Source organism: Anolis carolinensis, chromosome 4 (assembly GCF_035594765.1).
Source record: "Anolis carolinensis isolate JA03-04 chromosome 4, rAnoCar3.1.pri, whole genome shotgun sequence".
NCBI classification, from domain to species: domain Eukaryota; kingdom Metazoa; phylum Chordata; class Lepidosauria; order Squamata; family Dactyloidae; genus Anolis; species Anolis carolinensis.
Genome location: NC_085844.1, coordinates 223,977,230 through 224,000,013, shown reverse-complemented (window position 1 = coordinate 224,000,013; position 22,784 = coordinate 223,977,230). Strand labels below are relative to the sequence as shown.

Genomic DNA, 22,784 nt, shown 5'->3' with positions numbered 1-22,784 from the left:
TTATCAGGGGTCTTTCATAATAAACAGTCAGTACTATGACTACGCTTTTTCTGTCTGCCTGCATCCAATGGCATCCTGGAATTTGCAGTTTAGAAACAAATATGTAGAATTCAGTCAAAGTGCTAGAGCATTGCTAAATTGCAAAGCCCAGGAGTCCACAGGATGCAGTCATGGCAAATAAGGTGAAATTGCAGTGCTGTAACCATATAGTGGACCCCAGATTATTTTTCTTAATAAGAAAAAAATATCATGGAACTGATTGGAAACAAGCAACGACTTTAAGTGAAACATGGTATTAGCTTCCCCTTTCCCCAAATTTCATGAACGAAGCATGACAAATGCAGGTGGTAGTCACATCTGGCAACATCAGGTGCTGGACTTTTTAACAACTCCTTGGCAGATAAAATCAATATAAACACAGTATGTTGGTGTTTAATACATCTTGCTTAGTATGGTCTGCGCAAAGTGGCAGGCTTTGACTCAATAATGTATTTCAGATATATTTCCTGAGGGGGTTAAACCTGCTTGAATCTGAAAACCTTTGCATGCAAATCAAATGCAGAGACAATTGGGGGAGTATGGGGTGGGGTACAGTACAAATTAGTAAAACCCAGCAGTTTGGAGGGGGGGTGTGTGTCTGATTATGTAGCAGTCCCAAATGCTATATTTTTGATTTGGGACAAACAAGAACAATGGAAACCATCCATGTTCCCAATAGACCATCCCAAGAGTATTTGTAGGTAGCAAAATGGCCTCACATTACAAACCAAGTGCTGAAGGGGGTTCTGCTGGGGCCCACTCTTTCTCCTTTTAGCTCTTTTCCTTTCCAGCGTTAATTGAATTAAAACTGCTTTTACACTTTGAACTTAGTTTGCAGCCTTTGAAGTAAGATGATGACAAAGTGAAAGAAGGAAAGACAAACTGGACAATTTGTTGAGTGATTTCAGCTCTGCTAAAACCACAGGTTCTGGACCAGGAGTGTTTAGCTTCCCAGAAGGCGTAATCAGATACATATGGGCAGGGCCGGACAGAGATAATTTTGAATATTAAGCGGGGGTGGGGAAAAGCGCCCCCCTCGCCGGCGCCGCGGGAGGCGTGGCCATGTGCCACGGGAGGCACATGGCCACGCCTCCTGTGGCGCCGGCGGGCCCTGCCTCTGGCGCCCTGGCCCCGCCTCTCATGCAGCGTGGGAGGAGGGGTCAGGGAAAGTAGCGCAGGAGGCGGGGCCAACCCTGGCCCTGCCTCCCGTGCTACTCGCCCTGACCCCGCCTCCCACGCTGCGTGAGAGGCGGGGCCAGGGCATGCTGGGCGGGAGGTGGGGCACCGCCATGACGGTGCCCCGCCTCCCGCCCAGTGCGCCCTGGCCTGGCTGGCCTTGCCCGGCCGGCAGCTGGCTGGGCAAGGCCAGCCAGGCCACAAGGCCAGCCAGGCCAGGGCACACTGGGCGGTAGGCGGGGCACTGTCAGGGCGGTGCCCCGCCTCCCGCCCAGCGTGCCCTGGTCCCGCCTCCCATGCAGCGTGGGAGGCGGGGCCAGGGCACGCTGGGAGGGAGGCGGGGCACCGCCCTGATGGTGCCCCGCCTCCCACCCAGTCCGCCCTGGCCTGGCTGGCCTTGTCCGGCCGGCTGCCGGCTGGGCAAAGCCAGCCAGGCCACAAGGCCAGCCAGGTCAGGGCGCACTGGGCGGGAGGCGGGGCACCGTCAGGGCGGTGCCCCGCCTCCCGCCCAGGGCGCACTGGCCTGGCTGGCCTTTCCCAGCCGGCAGCGGCCATGTGGAGCTCGCTCGTCGGCGAACAGGCCTTCCTGTTCACCGGTGAGCGAGCCCATGGTCCCCGCTGGGGCGGGGGAAGCCTGATGGCGCCCCCCGGGGACCTGCGCCCGAGGCGGCGGCCTCACATGGCCTCCATGGTGGGGCCGGCCCTGCATATGGGTAGAAGATAAAAGCAGAGGTATATTCTCACTAGCCAGAGAAGATGTGAGTAAAGAAAACCATCCAAAGTGCTTACATATCACTACTGCAAATACAGAACACTTTCCCCCCATTTGACAGCTATTCAAGAAACCAGTGCCAGCTTCTGATTGGATGAAAAAATGTCTGGCTAGGAGCCATCTCCTGAGTGACTCTGGACCCCATAGGATGTAATAGCTGGTTGGCACTTTGTGTGGTTGGAAATTTAAATCGGTTATTGGTTTATTTTGATGAATTAGTCCATTTATTGATCTGCCTCTGAGAGGGGCACAATCAGAAAAGAATATGGTATGGTATTGGGAAATAAGTGCATGATGGACTTAATGGGTTGGCTCTGGTTAACACAATAGGGTGCTCTCAGGTGTTGGCTAGTCAACAGACCTCTCCCCAGGGAGCTAACATCCAGGAAAAGAGGACATTCCCAGACTAGCCCAGATCATATTATCCAGATAAAGGAAAACTAAAAGGCTCTAACTCAAATTCATTTTCCCTCTCCCATTCTTCCTAATTTGTTGTGTGAGGATTATGATGATTTTCCCTGGGTGAGGCAAGGGCAAGGTGAGTTCATGTTCTGGGGAATTTCCAGGGATTTTAATATTTTAATTTTAATTTTTAGGGTGATTAGAAATTAGTATCATGATCATCATCATCATCATCATCATTTAATTACTTATTAATCGCCCTCCATCCACGATGCTCTAGGCGATTTACAAGATAAAATTGTAAAGGATAAAAATACATACATACAAATATTGATAAAATTAACATAGATTAAAAGCTCTAGTAAAGAGCCAGGTCTTGAGTGCTAGGGTAAAAGGCCCTAACTCACGCATGGCTCTCATATAGGGCAGCAAGGCATTCCATAAGGCAGGGGCAGAAATAGAAAAAGTATGAGGTTGGCTATGTTTTCCAATGGAGTCACTGATAATAATCCATAATTTGGGAGCTGATTTCTTGATATCAATTTTTAAAGCAGGTGAAAAAATGGGAAGGCAGGAGATCAATCTGGACTGTTTCTACTTGAATCAGGGCAATTGTGGGATATACAAATCACATCAAATTTGTGTCTGTAGTCAAACATTTATACAGATAGGCTGGAGATCTTCAGGAGTTCAAATAATAATATGGTTCCTTCCCTGCCTAATCTGTAAGTCCAGTATTAAACATGATGCCTTTTACATGGAAGCATGAGACCTACCATTTCCCAGAACTGAAATGCAATAATTACAATGAATTTTTAAAATGTCATTTAACTGTTAAAGGCACACTAGTTTCAGTTTGTTGTAATAAATACTAGGTCCCCAAATAGATACATCTTGGCTACTAGTACTTAACATCCATTCTTCACGCTGCAAAGATAGTACTGGGAGCATCTGTGTTGTTTTTACTTTGCAGGGAGCACCCAAAACAATGTGTGATCACATCTAAATTTCACTATAGCAAACCTTCAGCTCAGAAATTATGAGGAATGGCAGAAATCCCTAAACAGTTACTTTAAGTTCACTTTATCTCATCCCATTCCATTTGCGTGCTGGTGGCCACTATTTTTTAAAACATGGAATGCATCTACACTGTAGAATTAATACAATTACTGGTAATTCTATAAAAATTAATGCAGTTTTAGCTGTCATGTTTCAATTCTATGGAATCATTGGAGTTGTAGTTTGACGCGGCACCAGCATTATTTGGTAAAGGCTAAAGATCTTGTAAAACTACAAATCCCATTATCCCCTTGAATTGAATTGACAGTTAAAGGCAAAATGAGGTCTTTCCAGCCCCAATAAGAACTCAGCACTCTTTGTGAATTTTTCATTATTTTCCCCAATCTCTAACATTGCAGTAATTTAGGGCTTCAGTTGGGAGTGTTGCATCTAAAGAAAAAAGACAAGCAAAGGTACCAAGGGCATGCAAAACAAAGCCAATATAAGAATTTTAAATGTGAATTATTACCATGCCTCATTTTCTGCAATGCTGGAAATTGTGGGACTCAATGAAAATTTAACAGGGACAGAATTCATTTGTAAAGGGAGCAATGGTTTCAATCTATCCAGTCTTATTCAAGGACCTCTCAGTCAGCTAACTCCTGACTGAAGCCCTAAACTATGTCAAGTTTGAGACATATCTTTCCTCAATATTATGCAACATTTCTTCTTTCCATTCTTTTTTTGGGGGTAAATATTTCAAGATGCCCCTTATAATCAGAGACCATACAATATATATTTCTCCAAATGAAGTACAGTAGGGTCTCACTTATCCAACATTCTGGATTATCCAACAGAATTTGCCTCCTGTCCCAATCCACAGCTGTTCCTCTAGGCAGCAAGGATTGAACTTTTTATGGATTTAATTTCCGACAATGTTGCTACTGTGTTCGTTTTATGCAATTCTATCTTTATTTGTAGTCAATTTGTTAGTAGCCATTTTTTTTAGTCAATGTTTTCAATATATTGTGATGTTTTGGTGCTAAATTCATAAATACAGTAATTACTACATAACGTTACCATGGTTTGGACTGCTTTTTCTGTTTGTTGTAAAACATGATATTTTTGGTGCTTAATTTGTAAAATAATGTAATTTAGCGTTTAAAAGGCTTTTCTTTAATCCCTCATTATCCAACATTTTCGCTTATCCAATGTTCTGCCAGCCCATTTATGTTGGGTAAGTGAGACTCTACTGTACTCCCAACCGTGTAACCATTGTATGTGTAATTTTTAGAGACCCAGGAATTTTCCTTTGTAGTGTACAGGTTAATGCTTAAAATTCTGCAATGCTCACAAATGTTATTAAATTCGCAAAAATACAAAATATCCCCCCCCCCCCCCAAAAAAAGTCTACAGTCCCTAACAGCTAATAGCAGTTATGGTGATTACAATCAGCCCTCCATATCTGTGGGTTCTGCATCCATGGATTCAATCAAAACATTTCTAAAAGCAAACTTTGATTTTGCTGTGCATTGAGCACTGCTCTGATGTACTGTATAGGCAAATCCTGTTGTAGCCTCCCACCATTTCACAGGCTCTCAGGTTCTCTCTGGCAATCATTTGAGTTGTTTGCCATTTCATATAAAGATACCATTTTATTACACCATTTTACTCCACCGCTGTATGTAATGGGATTTGAGCATTCACAGATTTGGGTATCCATGAATTTTCTAAAGTCAAACCTCAGCAGATACTGTGTCTAAATGCTAGGTAAACACATTTATATTGAAAAATACATGTTACAATAATGATTTAACCAATGTTAGAAATTCCATCTTCAAGTACAATTTTATGCAAGATGTTGAAAGTGTCATCCCTGCACAGCAATGTACTGCTCTCGCATGGCTAAAATATAGCACTGCAAACCTCACTTAAAGTTTCTCTTGTAATTTTGCCACACTTCTCTATTATTGAAATTTTTAATCCTGTTAAAAGATTTATACATTTTTGGAATGAAATTGTGAGTATCTCCCCCCCCCCCTTCAAATTATAAGCTGTTAAAGGTATTTGGGGCATACCCAGTATGTTAAAATGCAAAACAAACACAGAACATGTAGTTAGATGAGATTGTTTGGTATGAAGATAAGATCTTACAAATATGGTATCAGAAATTTGCTGTGTTGTCTATACATAAACACTGGATGTACACATGACAGGAAATGGGTTACCACAGCATTTTTATCAGCACCATCATACACACAGTATCCGTGGTTATAGGAACTAGAGGGCTGGCAGAAAACTTTAAAAATCTGACTCCAGAAAAAACTCCTGCCTCAAGTGTAAATGAGAAGCTGTTGTCACTGCTGAATGTGGCATAATGTTTTTGGGTTTTCATAGCACTGTAAGGTACAAAGATTCAAAATAAAGACAAGCTCCCACAGATGATAAAAGGCCCCCGCGGTCATTCAGCATTCAGGAACAATGCAATTTAGGGACAAATACTTAGAATTCAGTCAAAGTGCTAAGCAAAGCACAAGTGAGCTAAGCAAAATACAAGACCTGAAATCTGCCCTATACTGTTTAATAGTGTGCATATAGGTAATAATTTGATTCTTGATTAAAACAATATCTGGGAGGAAAGAACCAAATTTAGTTTGATGTAACTTTTGGTGCTAATCTGACACATAAATAGAAATCATGAGCACCTTAGATGTTAGAATGCAACACATAACATTGAATCTAATGTCAAAAGAAGCTGATAAAATTGTCTGCCATCTGGCTGTTATAAGGGTTGCCCTTTGCCAAGGACTGCATACAGGGCTCAAACGTTTTTCAAGTCCTTCACATTTCCACAACACCATCTTCCTGAGACACAGCCTTCAACAGTATTCAATTAACCCTAATCAACAGTTCGTATTATATGTTCATGTATAATAAAAGCTCTGTGCTCACAGGGCAGTATCATGTGAAGTCTGAATACTAGGCATGTGCGATCCATGAAAAAAATGGTTCAATACTCGCTTCAAAAACAGGGGGAGCTGGCGCTTCATTTCTAAAGTCATTTTCGAATTTTGAAGCAAAAATTACGAAACTTTCTGAAAATTCGAATCTTCATATATACCTCGTTAATGGCAGATGCGCATGCACATGAAGGAAAACATTATTGTCGATGGGGAAACTTGAGGGGCTTCTCTCCCCCTCATTTTTTGAGCTATCCTAATGAACTTTGCTACAGCGGTAGAACATATTTACCACTGTTAGCTCACCAAATCTAAGACTTATCCTCAGATTTTTGCTGAATTTTCAAAGATTTTTTTTATAAAAAACATTTTAAATACAGTAGTCTCACTTATCCAACGTAAACGGGCCAGCAGAATGTTGGATAAGTGAATATGTTGGATAATAAGGAGGGATAAAGGAAAAGCCTATTAAACATCAAATTAGGTTATGATTTTACAAATTAAGCACCAAAACATTATGCTATACAACAAATTTGACAGAAAAAGTAGTTCAATACGCAGTAATGCTATGTAGTAATTACTGCATTTACGAATTTAGCACCAAAATATCATATGTATTGAAAACATTGACTACAAAAATGCGTTGGATAATCCAGAACGTTGGAGAAGCAAGTGTTGGATAAGTGAGATTCTACTGTAATAACAAAAATCTGTTCCTGGTTTGGAAGTGTTATTTCCTGTTTCATTGGGTTGTCTTTCCTTTGAAAGTTGTTGTTCTACTTCAGAAACTTTGTTTTTGTGGCTGAAACTTGGATAAATTGGTGGACAGAGACTCAACAAACCATGTGCTATTTTTATAGAACGATGTCCTTTGCGCAGACAAAGTTTTGTCAGTGTAATAAAGTTTTGTCATGTTTTTATGACAGAACCAATTAGGAAATGACATTTATCAACAAGGAACAGAAATCATAGCACACCATCAAATCACTCCTGACAGATGGCCATCAGCCTCTGAATAAGGAAATCTGTTTTTGGTTTGAAAGTGTTATTTCCTATTTCATTGGGTTTTCTGGGGCTGAGAGTGTGTGACTTTCCCAAGATCACCCAGTGGGTTTCCATGGCTGAGTGGGGAATCAAGCCACAATAGTAGTCCAACTCTCAAACCACTACACTACTACACCATGCTGTCTCAAAATGGGCCCGCTTCTAACCAGGAGGGAAAACGTTCAGGAGTGGGTTTCTTCCTATGAGGCTTAGCCCGCTTCTAACCAGGAGGGAACACGTTCAGAAGTGGGTTTAAGAGCCCCATAGAAACCAACCAAGAAGGGAAGGCGTTTTTTCTCCTGTATAGCAACAGGTTTAAGAGACCCATAGAAACCAATCAGGAAGGCACATGGTCATGGCAGAGAGACGGGCACATTAGGACTCTGAGTGCCAGCTCTGGAGGGCAACTGGGTAGAGAAGCAGCTCCCTTCCCCTCCCTGTGGATTGAAGCAGGGGGGAACAGCGAAATCGGGAGGTCAGCTGAAGGTCCAAAAGGGTTCTCCTCCTCAAGAGGAGAGCCCGAAAGGATCCGGTATTGACCTCAAAGTACCACGGGTCACTCCAGTAGCGCATAGGCAATCAGCCTGCAAATCTCTGGCCGTACACATTTTAAATTTAAAGAACGAAGAGGAGAAGGAGGAGAGAAGAGACATGCGGAAATGTATGTGTGAAAGAAATAAAAGGGTATAGGAAAGAGGCAAGGGGACTCCCATGAGAAAACAAGAAGAAATCCTGGGAAACAGGGAATGGAGGGAAAAACAAAAGAGCAAAAACGAGAATGGGATCAATTTATATTGGACTGGAAAGAGAGGCTGACCTTGAAACAGATTTGTTGAGTTTACGAGGGAGCTAAAAATAAACAAGGGGTACACCCAGAGCGTGAAAGGAGGGTTGTGGAAACCAACCAGGAAGGGAAGGGGGTTTAGTCTCTTGGATAGCCAGGAGAGAAAACGCTCCAGGCTTGGTTTCTATGGGGCTTTTAAACCCCAATGCTAGCCAGGAGATTGGTTGAATTAAAAGACTTTCTCATATCTCCGAAGGTTATCCAAAGGTATTCCAAGGCATGGGCACCAACGCTTCGAATTGAAAGATTAAATTCAAAGCGTCAAACAACCTCGAAACCCTGTTCGGATTTATTATGATTAACAAATTTATTACGATTAATGATGATTCCGATTCATTCGCCCATGCCTACTGGATACATATCCATTTTGAATGCAGAGGCAAGAAATACTCAAGAGATGGTTTTGCCAGATCCTAAAAAGGTGTACAGAAATAGTCTCTTAAATTCCTCATCCCATTTGTGGGCTGAGAAAGGCAATTTTGCATTTCTCCAGAGAGAAGAAATTGTCCATGCGCTTCTGAGACATTAAATGTGTCATTACCAAAATATCTAGCAATACCTCTTTCTTTCCATAAAGGGCTCCTTTTTCACCACAAGTAGCAACAACAGAAAACTGAGTGAATTAGAATTATTCAGGAGACTTGAAATCCCATCACCCTTTGCTCCCACTGTCTTACAATATTGTGCTTTACTTTGCCACAAACTTTGGGACTTGTAGCTTTTGATATGAAAGACTGTATCAAATAGAAAATAAATCAGCCTCTCACAGCTCCTACTTTAAACTCCAAAATCACACCTTCTTTGTTTTAAAGAAGGACCTCAGGCTGGGCCAGACTACAAGATTGCATGACCGTTTCTGATTATATTTAGCAAGTCTCTCAAAATTTGATCAGAAACAGAAACATAATTTTATAAATAACCTAGGGTGTGATCTATAGGTTATTCTCCTTTCCCTCTCATAGCAATTGTGCTTGCAACCCAGACCAGGCCTCTAGACCTCCAGGTTCAGAGAAAATGTACTGCTTCCCCATGACAGTCATTATGGGAAAGGGGAAGAAATACACCTGAAATCCTACAGATTAATCTTCTATTTCTATGGACAGGGAAGCATGGGTGGAGAAAGTTTTCTGACAAAATCTGAGTTCAGAGAACAGCATTTTTCTAAGTATTCCAAAAGTTCTGTTTATGAGTTCAAATGAGAAATCTGGACTATCCTTTTTGAGAACACTGTAGGTAGAAGAACAATATTATATCCTGTTTAGAGAAAAAGAAGAAAACTAGTGCTGTGTAAGAAACAGTCTCCCAGTTTATCAAATGTTTCCTTCTTGAATGTTTGTTTGCCTCATTCACCCAGATTTTAAGGATTTGCACTGGACAATTCATCATCCTTTCTGGATTTCTACATTTCCTCCAAAGGCTCCATGGACTGAGACATTTTATGTCTTTTCCAGGGCTTTAGCTGAACGGTGGTCCCAACTATAGCACATGAGAGTTATAGCAAATAATGTTTTCTCTTGATACAACCAACATGGGAGAATACTTGGAACATGCAGAACCATGACATTAATTATGGATAGAAGGCAGATTATTAAATATTATGTAGTAATTGGGTAAGGTTTACTTGCTCTCAACTGTTTAAAAACAGCTGGAAAAAGTTCTTCCACTCCAAATTTGACTGCTAAAGAACTTGGGAATATAGACAGCATGTTTGTTTTTCTCAATTGCAACTGCATTACTCAAAAGGGACTCAGGTGTGTGGTACTTGAAAGCCAAGAGTAACAAGATGCCTAAATCCTTAAGTCATTCAATTAATAAAATATGACTATTTCTGACTTGATGTACTGTACCAACAATGTGCATGACTGGAAATACTGTGTGATTTGGGCCAACAGGATCATGGCAGTCAATACACTCTCAGTCATTAGTCTCTTTTGATCTTCTCATACCAATATCAGGCAAGTGTCAGTCTGAGTAATTTAACTCCCTTAAAACCTGTTCCCTGAGTACGTTAATCTTAAATGTGGGGAACAGTGAATTCCAGGTTTAAACCGAGATTTGGATACAAATACTGAGCAAGATCAAAAAGTTCACTGCAACCCAATTTTCAACTCATATGTGTGCTTCAGGCCGTATAGATTGCCATAATGTGGCCTGAGTGATTTCAAAGTCAAATAAATACTTTATCAGATTTCATACTTTTGTATTAGAATACACTTAGCCCTTTTAATAGTATTTGGTTTGTGGTCAGATCTGAAGAGGAAAAAATGAATTGATATATCGTGACAATCGTTTTACAAATTGCAGGATTTAAGCTCTTGCTAAAGCCCATTTATTTCAGCATGACAACCAAACACAAAAGCAGCACTTGTTGAAAGTCATTTTCTAGATTCAGGATTTTGTTTTGGTTGTCAAATTTTAAGTCAGAGAGACACCTTTTTCTGGCACTGGAGTGAAATCAGCAAACATCCCAAGTAACAGGAAAATAAAATGATTTTTAAGATATCTAAAATTCGATTCAACATTCTGATTCTACAAAATTGAGCAGACTGGATGAATTTATACACAGCAAAATATAATGGAGCAGCATGGAGACTTGTGTATGACTTGTTATATCTGAAGCTAAATAAGGTGCTGCCGTTCAAACTATTTCTGGATAGATTTTAAGCCTACTACTATTTTTCCCCACTTTGGTGGTATTGTTCCTATCAAAATAGTTGCATTATTGAGGGGCTCTGCAGCTTTGAATGTCCCACATGCCTTAAACAGAGACAAAAGGAGGAGTGGACCACTGGTGGGAAACACTCTTCCCCTGGGATGAGAGGCCTGTTCTGCAGTTTCCTGTCAATAACTTCAGGCATAGAGTAATAATGAAGCACATCTGATTAAGATAGGTTGAAGTTGGGATGGGGGTGGGTAGGTAGCGATGTGTAAATAGGAAGTGTGTTTTGAACAGTCTGTTTTGTTCCTATTTTGGACAGAAAGCAAGCATCCGACAGATCATTTTTACTGTATTTGCAGCTATTCTCAATCTTCATCACCACTATTAAATGAAAAGCTACTGGGAAAACAAACAAAGAAGTGAACATTTCTGTACATTTTGTACAGTTAACATGGTAGAGGCATGAAGCGTATTGTAGTGGTTTGAGTGCTGGACTAGGACTCTGGAAGATCAGTGTTTTAATCCCCACTCTGCCCTGGAAACCCAACGGTGGACTTTGGCAACACCATTGTAGAAGTGACAGCTATAGACAATGCTCTGCTAAAAGCACAGCTAAAATAGGGGATGCTGGCAGCTGAAGTTCTGAAATGTACTTCTCTAAGACTTTTGTTAGGAATCCTAAAGCATTTTTCTCTTTGGAGACACTTCATCTGAAGACCCTTAATGAGTAACCTGTGTAAACTTAAGTTTTGAAAGATATACCATAGGTAGCACATGAGTTATACCTGACAGATTTTTGATGCGTGCATGTCAGAACAGCAAAGTATAGCTTTGGAATGCCATGGTGTAGTTGACTTATTTCTTAGGAAAATACTTTATTAGTACCTTTCTGGCCATTTGAGATTGTAACAAATAAAAATCAGTGAGGCTAATATAAAGATCCATAAAGAGATTTGGGCTTAATTTAACCCCTTTCTTAGCCACTATACTTCTCTATTCAACATAATTCCATATGAAATGCTGTGAGCAATAAAGAAGGATGCTTTTTTCAGGCTCATTTGAACACCCACCCACAATACATTTGTGTCTGAAAGCCGGTCACTAGAGGTTTTTTCTTTACTGTGAAAGAAGGTACAATATTAGCTCAGTGCTCCACCCGGGTGTTTGGTTGCCCTCATAACGGGTATAATGCATTCTATGCAAATTAAAATATTAGCAAATACACATTTGAATTGCTGGGTATAAATTTACAAGGCAATTATAGGAAACCCCCTTTTAGCTTTTTATTCTGTAATACCCGTATTTACTTGAATGTAGTGCACTAATACGCACCTCAGTCTTGAGGTGCACATTACTAAAAAAAAAAAAAAATCTATAAATTTTGTGCTCATTCCCAGCAGGGTGGAAACAGAAACAATTCCACTTGCAGCCTTGGGTTTGGTGGTGGTGTAAAGGGGGGTGGGCGTGCTGCTAGTCCTTTGCCTCTAAGTTGATGAGACAAGAGAGAAACCAGCTGGGAAGGGAGGGGGCTTTCTGTGCTTCTCCCAACTGGAGAAGCGACAGAAAGCCAGGATTGGAAGGGAGGGAGCCTTTCTGGCACTTCCCCAGTTGGGAGGAGAATCAGAATGCGGGGGGGGGGGGGGGGGAGAGAGAGAGAGAGAGAAGGGAGGGGGGCTTTCTATTGCTTCTACCAGCTGGAAGAAACAGCAGGGAGGGGAGTAGTGCCCGCCCATGCTGGAACTGGCAAACTCTTGGAGGGGCATGACTGAATGAGGCCAGCTGGGAATCCCCCTTTGGCACTCAATTGTAATGTGTCTTCAAATCTAATGCTCACCCAAATTTTCGTAAGATTATTTAGCCAAAAAAGGTGTACATTACATTCGAGTAAATACGGTATATGGAACAATGAAATCTCTTAATGAAGTGCACGGAATACCTGAAATTCACCATATAGCCATTATGTGTGTTGGAATGTGAAGGTAGTTATGTTGGCTGTGCATCAGGGGTAGTTATGTTGGTTGTGCAGTAAAATACAACAACCCCAACACAAAAACCACAAGCAGTGATACCTTTTCTGGGAGAGTCCAAAACATAAAATACATTATGTAAGCTTTTGATTTCTTTGTCAGGCAAAGATATTACAAATCATACGGAAATGTTAGTCTCGGGCCTACATTTTGCGCAAGATGTCAATTAAGACATTATTGAGGGAATTGAATGTATGCAAAGTGTGTGTCAAAGTGCCTTCAGACCACTTGTTGCCCGAAGGTGACCCCCTGCATTTCATAGGTGTTTTTCAGGGAAGGAATAGTCAGGTAATTCTGTCATTTTCTTCCTCTGAAATATAGCTGATAGCACCTGATATTCATTGGTGGACCCCACAGAAGTATTAAACAAGGCTCGCCCTGCTTAGCTTCCATGAACTGGTGCCATTGGGGTACCTAGGCCTATATAACCACTGTAGGATCTACTTCCTCTTCTATTGGAGATAAAAAAATCACAGTGGTGAAACTTTTTCTAGATGTATTGTATTGCATTTACACTATTTCAGCCAAGTTCTTACTTCCTACACTTCTTATCCCATTTATTTTACTTTGAACAACTATATATTAACATAACATTTTCATTTCTCCTTACAGGATGAAAATGGTCCATTTTACTACATTTCATAAGTTCTTGATGTTTATACATTTTATTAATTCTTCTTTGTTGGTTATTTTCAGAGCTGAAAACATTCTTACAGACCTCAAAATAAACCCATATTTCAACTGTGTTTCTTAAAAAAAAAGATATTTGCATTATTAAAAAATATCAAAGTGGAACAAAGAATCCCACTTGTTAAGAGGCATACATGTCTCTACCTCTTTACACCTTCTAGCTTTTTCCCCTCACACTTTCTCCAACTGTTCAGAACAGGCTGTACTATGCCTTTTATGAGATTCCGATGCTCACAGACAAAATGATCAAACTAAGAAAGCATGCATAGGTTTGAAGGGAAAAGGAAGTGTAAGAATTTATTCCTTCCAGGGGAGTAGTATTTTCACACTGTATAAATGGGATTTGGCAGAGCTGAGACAGGAACACAGGATATACAGGAGTTTCCGAACTATGCATCCCTATTTTACAGTTGGTTCCTCAATCAGATTTTTTTTGTAAAATCAACAACGGTGAAACATCAGCTGTGGTTTCATTAATGAATTAAAAAAATTAAGATGAGTCAAGCTGAAAGAAGAGTAAATAAGGCTCTGCAAAGTAATGAACTATCATCTGGAATAAGAGATAGTGCCAACAGCAGCATTGCCCCTGAAGGTTACCCAGGACTGAACAGCCAGGTATTACTCAACCCAATGTCAATCTTCTCATTCAGCCAGTGTTTTGCAGGGCTATTCATTTCTTCAGAAATAGAGATTCTATTAAACAAGATTTAGAGGAAAAGTGAAAATAAACTTTGTTTTGTAATTTGGAAGGCAAGACCTCTGGAGTTAAATTACGCTTTCTTTAACATTTCAGGGATTAAATTTTCATCTTGACTATAAACTCATGAGAAAGTTTAAGGCAAAACCACTGAATTAGCTCCTCATCCAGATAAATGTGATCAAGTTGTAGATCCTTAGTAAAGTATTTCCATATTAAGAAAGCAAACTGATTTCCTGAACCATTATACTTATTTCTTCAATTCAAACATGCACTTTCCTCCTATATAAACGTCTTTAAAAATGAGGTGTCTTAGAATTACAGGTGTATTTTTGTTGTTGGTGGCACTGAAATGAGGATATGTCTTAGAATTGATGGCGTTTTACAATTGAAGAAATACGATAATGAGTATTTTGAAGAATATACTATTTACATCCAAAACATGTGTTTTCCTCATTTTCAACTCTCAACAGGGATAGGAGTCTACAGAGAAAGCAGCCTTGGTCATTTTAAGATTTACGAAGGATGAATTACAAAGGAAACTGGTAATCTATAACTGCTCCTAGTGTTCAATCATCATGTAGAAATTCAACTGAGCTTCTAGAGATGAACAAATCTATAAATTGTGGTTTCTGTCGATTTCTCATATTCTGTCTTTGGTATGTTCAGTTTCCACACCAATTTTTTTTTTTTTTAAACACCAATTTGGAAATTTGTATATATTTTTGCCTACAATTTTCCGATGACTAATTTTCTAATCACCCCCCCCCCCAAATATATTTCAGTATGCATTTTTATTTGGAGAACCATATTTCTGGATTTGGAGTACTGTAAGCACTGAAGATAATCAAGCTTTGTTTTATGTACTGGTGTGGGAAGTATAAAACTGAGCGGATTTGCATTAAAATGCAAAAGAAACAAATTTCTCCTCCATTTCTGGCCACTTCCTGAGAGAGTTCATCCTGGAGTCCCCACCTCAAAGCACATCATTTGGCAGCTATTCATAGCCAGCTATTTATTCTTCTGGGTACAAGAACACACAGATGCTGGCATTCCGTTAAGTTGTAGGAATTTATTTTAAATAACCTACAGTTGATTAAAAGGGAATTCATGATAAAAATAGAAGATAATTGTGGAGGAAAGACTACGAGAAACTTGTCTTTGCATCACACTAAGCTAACAATGCTCTAGAACTAATGGATTATAGCAAAAAAAGGGTTCACATTAAAGTTCTGCTTTATTTTTTTAATTTTTTGTACACAATTACAAAAGAAAAAAAAAATAAAAGCCCTAAAATCTTGATTATTTTTCCTTTTTTTGGACCAAAGCTCACTTCCCTCAAATTTTATTGACCAGTGAAAGTTCTTTTTACACAATAAAATCATTCAAGTAAAAGAGGAAAAGGAGAATTTGTTTTAAAAAGGGGGTGGGGTGAAAGAAGAAAATGGCCAGAAGAAAAAGTAAAACCAAACCCACAACTGTGGATATTTCTGATATATATAATCTATATATATATGTATATATATATTAAGTACTCAGAACAAAGTATGATGGGAAAAATTGTCATCAATTTATTTGTACTCATAATCCATTATCCCCCCCCCCGCCTTTTCCTTCCTAACCTCTGCAAACCTACATGATCTTTAAGATCAAGAAAAAAGTTTAAATATTTTAAAATAATTAAAAGCAGTAAAAATTCACATTAACAAAAATGCACTCAAGTCAGGAAGGATCTTCCCATCATGCTTTGCTTTGAAGAGATGTTGTGTTTTTGCTCTATGTTTCCAATACCATGATGGCAGCAAGTAAAAATGCAAACAATGGGGTGTTTCCACCATGACCATTCTGGCCAGAGCTACTGTGCTGAGGGCATCAATTGTGTTAAATTAATGTGGGCAGGGTGGGGGATTAATGAGTCCATATTCTATTAAAATATAGAAGTTATTGCAAAAACCCTAACTGTAAAAACAACACCAATATATCATTGGATTCTGTATACAGTAGCTAATGGTTTCCAAGCTCTTCGGGTGAATTTGCCTGGAAGAAGGTAAACAAATTCCCCCATCCATTTGTCCTCCCTCCACAGATAAAACACAAACCACACCACTAGAATTTGGGTCTCTGACAGAAGATTTAAATAAGTTGTCCATAGGACAACTGGCTCAGCTCCTCTATGGTATTTCCAGAAATATCTTTTTTGAAAGATGTTGGGTATTTTATTGGACACTTGTTTTCCCCTCCCAATGCCCCTCCCTACCCCCAATATAAAGGACAAGTAAGGCTCACAGTTTATCAATCTCCCTACAAATAGGCTACTCCTCTTCTCTGTCGTCAAATACAGCCCATTAAAATCATGTTAAAATTCAAAATCGTCATCTGCCATGTCAATTGCCCAAGCAAATTTCTCCCGTTGGGTTTTGTTATAGATCTTCTCAATAGGTATTCCAAATTTCTTACACCTGGATTGGGGGGGGGGGGGAGAGAAAAGGGGGAAAGAAAACCAGAAATCATATTATCATTATATTCAATTGTACTCACTTTCCTCGCAGGACCAGGACTCAAAGTGGCAATACACAAGTGTATTGAGCAATGGGATAACAATAGAGTTGTTGTTTCATTGCATAAGCCATGGTCCTCACCATCGTTTTGTTGTGCCTTTCAACCCACTGATTTACCAAATATTTCACCCCACAACTACCAAAATAATGGGAACAGTCCACACAGACCATATCTGTAAGTTTTTAGAATCTGAGTTAAGTTGAACCAAGAGATACACAATGTACCTAACATTAAATGAAACTGGAATGCAACCAAGCTAATACAAAAACCATTCAAACATCCCAACTGGACCAGGCCTGTTTACTTTTAAACATAAATGCAAGGTGAAGTGATGGGGGCTATCCCAGACAAGAACTTACCAGGCAACAGAAATTCTAGGATCCAGGTAATTTAGTTTGGAAGTCCCCAAGGCAATTTGCTTATTTTCCTCTCTGTCTGTAGCTTGAACCTCCAACTTCATCAGCTGTTCCTCAACTCTTTGTACAGCTTTCTTCTTACTTTCAACAGTTCTGGGGGGAAATCATATTAAATAAACTGCTATGCATATTAGACATTATGCAAACTCACTCTAATGTTGAAATGCCCAATACTGCAGACATGTATTTACAACATCTATTTTCTTCAGCTTCATAACCACTGTATATTGCAGGTCAACAACATGCCTTTAGTACAGCAAGGTGGACAGATATTACAGCTTATCCAGTCTGAATACAGCTTATCCAATCTGAAAAGACTTTGGCTGAACGGGACATCGAGCCAAGGTATCCCTCCACCCTTAAGAACCACGATATTGATTTTCTTAAGGCTTCCACAAGTTGGCAGACACCGATGACAGGGCGATGACACACAAAGGAACAGCAAACACAAGCCTATTCTCCTTCTCTTCTTTAATCTGATGGGATGAATGCTCATGTATCTAATAGCTAATTAGAGGAATGAAAATTCCAAAATGTTCAACATCAGAAACCTAAAAGGGAAGGTGTTTCTGACAGTAGTCTAACCTTTCCAGGGGCTTCTGAGTAATTCAGAAAAAATCCCAATAAATGTGATTGCATAAAAGCATGAAGGAAAACTCAGAAGATGGAAGAACAATTCAAATTTAAAGGAACTGAACTGTATATCTACAAAAAGAAAGCAGTTTCAAAGTAATTACAATATGGCCAAGCGAATGTTATTACAAAAGATCTATAAGGTGAATGAATAAAACTAAAATGTGCAAGTTAGTCATAGTTGTCCAATTCACAATACAATTCATACGGTGCAACTTCTGAACCATCCTTGAATTTTCCCTATAACTGACTATCTAGAATGGTTTCTCATACTGTATGGAGAAATCTTAAAAGCCAGACTGGATATGCAATACCTGTCTATTCAGAAGTAAGCATGCCTGCACTTTAAGTATTGCAGTTTGAATCACAAACTTTGGAGAGACTTTAAAGGAAACCAAATATTCAGGAGAGAGTCATTTTAAAAGATACTTCATTTGATGTAATGTTTGCACTATATGACACCTTGAAATACTTGGCTATGGGTGTGTCACAGTAGACGCGACTTACTTTTTAGATTTTTCATCCCTCCGAATCTTGGCATCAGCTTTGGCGCTTTTCAGTTCCCTCTTGGCATCAGCCAACTGATCTTTCTTGGCATCAATCTGGATAAGACAAAGGGTGGGTGGGAATGAAGGTGACAAACTATACATGGTACTGCCTTGATGTTCTATCCTATTTCAGTTTACTTCTTGGTCTCCTACTCCTGGAGCCCTTTCACAAAACATAATTATAGTACTCTATTCTACTGTCATGGCTGCATTCCATGGAATTGTAATGTTTGTAGTTTGGCAAGACACTAGAGTCAAGACTTCTTAATGCCCCTCCCTAAACTGCAAATCCCAGGATGTAGCTATGGCAGTTAAAGCACAACCACAATGCTATAACTGTGTAGTGTGTAAAGGTGCCTCCTCTAAGAGAATGAAGACCGGAAAAGTGGAAATTAGCCCATCTATAGTTGGCTAAGAAGAGGTTTGTAATACAGGTTCATAATCTTATTCTCCTATGTTACAACTGACAGGCTCTTCAGCTCCTCTGAAAATAATGGTTCAAATGAGTTGCGGGAGGGAAAAGAGAAGGCAGTCAAGTCATTATCATTTTGTCAAAGCTGTCAGTCCTATCAACTGAAGCCAGGTTAGGTATTATGAAAGCCAAAGAAACAAAAAGTCAAAACACCCCAGTGATTAATAAAACAGAATGGCTTATTGACAAGAGCATTATTTCAGATTCAGGCTGTAAACAGACCTAACCAAATAGACCTCAGGGATTTGGCCAGAAATAACCTGAAAAGGAAAAGGGCGAGTTAGAGGAGTGAGAAATAATAAGGTCTTGCAATTTTGTGGAGGGTCTGCTGGTAAGAAAGTTAAATCTTCAGTATTACCACACAGCAATGAGCACCTGGCCTCATAATAGCCATTAAGAATAATTACACCAAAATCTTCAGAAGAGTGAGGTCTGATCTATATATAGTTCACTGCAGTCTGAAGCTGTTCTTAGGTATTATCATCTAAGACTACACTTTCTCAAGCCTTAGAGGAGAAGGAGAAACACTGAGCTGGCGGGAATCCTTTTTCCAGTCCTGTGTTTCTCCCCCACTTTTCCTTTAAGTCTGGGAAAGGTGCACCTACACCTTCCCAAGCCTTAGAGAAGAAGGAGAAACACGTGAGTTGGCAGGAACCCTTTCTCCAGTGCTGTGTTTCTCCCCCAGTTATCCTCTGAGTCTTCCGCCTTCCCAAAGCTCAGAAGAGAAGAAATAACAAACCTCTGGTGATTAACCTCTGAGTCTAAGGCAGGCAGCCCACCTTCCCAAGGCTTAAAGGAGAAGGAGAAACACAGTGCTTGAGGGAACTCTCTGGAGACCGCTCAACAGCGTTGTGTCTCTGCCTCAGCCCTCCTCTCAGCCTGGGGACACGGTGGGCTGCTGCGTCTGGAACATCAGAGGTTTGACCAAGCTTGGGCTAGAGCCTTTTCTACATCTGCTTCATGTTCAATATGCAGGAAATCTGTCATCTGGCAAAGAGATTCAGGCATATGATTTCCTCTTCTGAAATCTTTGCCAAGGTCCCAAGTACACTTTTCCAATATGATCTACATAAAAAACCCTGTGCTTCTCTGCTGGGGTCAACTTATCAAGATTTAATCACAAATCACAAAGAATCTTAGGAGAAAGGAAACCAATGATATTCTTCAAATCCCAAAGGAACAAAAAAAAAACACAACAGAGAAAGCTCCTAAAGCAGTGGTTCTCAACTTCGGGTCACCAGAGGTTTTTGGCCTTCAACTCTCAGAAATCCAAACAGCTGTTAAACTGGCTGGGATTTCTGGGAGTTGTAAGCCAAAAACATCTGGGGATCCCAGGTTGAGACTCACTGCCCTAAAGAAACCATCGCATCTTACAACTCTGGAGGTACTATTAAATCGCTTTATTCTTCTCAAGTGTCTACAAATGGAAAGGATCCAAAGAATCATTTCTCCCCCAAAGGGATTTTGTCGTCACCCCTTCCCTGCCGTATCTTCTAAATGCTTGTGACAGTTGTTCTATTTCTGGAACAGTGTGGGATGTGTTGTGGAGGCTGTGGAGGGAGAAACTGTGAAAACAGGTTGCCCTTGCTTGACTGAAAATGTACACAGTGCTCTGGGTCTTTCCCAATGTACCGAGTGCAAACTGGGATGGAGAACTGCACCCGCAGTGAGCATGTCCTTGGGAAATATTTTGTTCTGCTTCCAAAATTACTTCATAAGTATTTATTTCTGCCATAGAGTTAACCTGCTAGCCATGCATCTTATAAATGGGAGAGACAGATTCTAAGGTAGCTTAATATGAATATGAAGGATACCAAGAAGAATGTTCTGTAACACCCCAAATGATGTATTTTCAAAATCATGTAAGTTTCACTAGTGAAGCACTCCTAGAAGAGTGTGATACAAATTAGATGAACACAGATGTAATGAAATTTAGTTTCAGTACAAAAGGAGGGAGGGAGGGAGGAAAAAATATGTATGTGACAGCGCTTTTAAGACTAACTGGTTTTTAGTTTTGTATGAGCTTTTATGGATATAAACACAATTTTTCAGATGCAGTACGCAGTGGTATTAAAGTCTCAGGTATAAAGCATAAAAGGTTTCAGTGTGGCCTTTAGCCATAACTTTTCACCATTACCTTGCTCTGCAAATTCATCATGGATTTTTCAAAGGTCTTTGGAGGCGCTCTCTGGTGGTTGCAGAGAATAGCAACAGCTCTATTGGCGCGATTGTAAGACAGAATCTTTGCCGGGATGTTGTCATCCGCTGCAAGAATTCGAAATGAACAAATAAAATTTACAACTTTGGTAAGGCAAACTGTAACTATTACAGATTTTTAATTTTCTGATAAAACAAGGAAATATTAGCAGCTTGGCTTTCACTCAGCTGTAGCAATTTTTTTAAATGACATAGCGTAATGATTAAGAGATAGAGGTACAAATCAAAAAGTACCTTAATCAATTGGAATCATGAATTTAGTAGAAAGCCTAGGCACCCTCTTTGTCTTAGCTCTACACATGGAATATAGAGACACTAATACTCTTGCAAGGCACAGGCATTTTGTAAGGATTGTAAAAGTAATATTATTAGGACAATTATTTTATTTGGTGAGGTCTTTACAAAAAGAATTAAGCCATGGTAAATTCTATACACTGATTTTGTAGTGCCCCTGGAATTTGATGCATCTCTCTGTTGTAAAAAAAACCCCTGCTTTCAACTTTTGACAGATACCAAAGGTTTTATGCATACGGATTAGATTTTTAAAATAGAAACCGTATGCTAGTTTATGGCCGCTAACATACCAGGATTGTCTTGGTAAACATGAGGACTAAGATTAAATTTTAATCTTAAAGAAACCACAAATTCTTGTAGCGTTCTCTTTTGTACTGCTTTAGATTTACCACACTTGTGGGGCTCTTCCAGGCAAGTCCTATATCTCAGGTTCGGATCCCAGGTTTTCTGCTTTAAACTGGATTATATGAGTCTGCACTGCCAGATAATCTGGGATAAGTGAGGCTTAAGGAGCAATCACTTGGGTTAGCCCCTTGTGCTAACGAATTCAAGGTTGATTGCTCCTTCAGCCTCACTAAAATGATCATTCAGGATGAGTATCAACCTCTCAATTCTTTTCAATTGACTACAAGACAGTAATTCTATTCTGGAAATAATTTTATTCTGGAGCCTTATTGCGATTGGTTGACTTAACATACACCCTTTCTTTTCAGAACATGTACTTTTCCCAGCAAGTGAAATATCTGTCCAAGCAGATTTTTAAAATGTCCGCTGTGGCTTTGCCTCCGGATGCCATCTGTCATATTCATTAGTTTGAGTTAGTCAATCAGTAAATGTGCCCTTTTTTTCTTCAAAATATGGTAACCCTCATTACTGAGGAACTACTAGTAAGCTTCAATTTTTAAAGGAATGTAGAATATACTAAGATCTACATTTGAGTCAGTCACCATAAAAATACAGACCAAAGAGATGTGTGGGGTCCATAGGCACTTACCAGTTGTGAGCTCCTTCAGCTGCTGTTGTAGCGTGATGGAGGCATTGTATGTTCGGAACACCTTGGCTGTAAGCCCTTCCATAAGATCTTGAAGATGCTTATTTAAAATGCTGGTCTGTGCAGGATAATAAAAACAAAAGCAAAAACAGGAGAGGTTCATTTGTTTACTCTAGGACTACATTATCTACATCATAGTCTTACCTATTTCCACAATTTGAGGATTCAGACATTTCTGAGAACTTCTACTTACTCTTTTAGAACACTGGTTCCTAAGCTTTGGTCCTCCATGTGTTTTGGGCTTCAGCTCCCAACATTCCTGACAGTTGGCCAAGTTGGCTAAGG

At 39.8% G+C, this 22,784-nt stretch overlaps 1 protein-coding gene across 1 annotated transcript in view; it reads right to left on the bottom strand.

Moving 5' to 3' along the window:
• Window positions 1-15,361: 15,361 nt before the first annotated feature.
• The window catches only part of top1 (DNA topoisomerase I), a 90,641-nt gene continuing 83,218 nt past the window's right edge, over window positions 15,362-22,784 (bottom strand). Inside the window, exons 17-21 of the mRNA XM_008117584.3 lie at window positions 22,443-22,557; window positions 21,075-21,202; window positions 18,425-18,519; window positions 17,228-17,377; window positions 15,362-16,768 (exon numbers count right to left, since the gene is read on the bottom strand). Coding sequence (XP_008115791.1) covers window positions 16,666-16,768; window positions 17,228-17,377; window positions 18,425-18,519; window positions 21,075-21,202; window positions 22,443-22,557 — 591 coding nt within the window. The 3' untranslated portion in view covers window positions 15,362-16,665. The remainder of the gene's footprint in view (window positions 16,769-17,227; window positions 17,378-18,424; window positions 18,520-21,074; window positions 21,203-22,442; window positions 22,558-22,784) is intronic.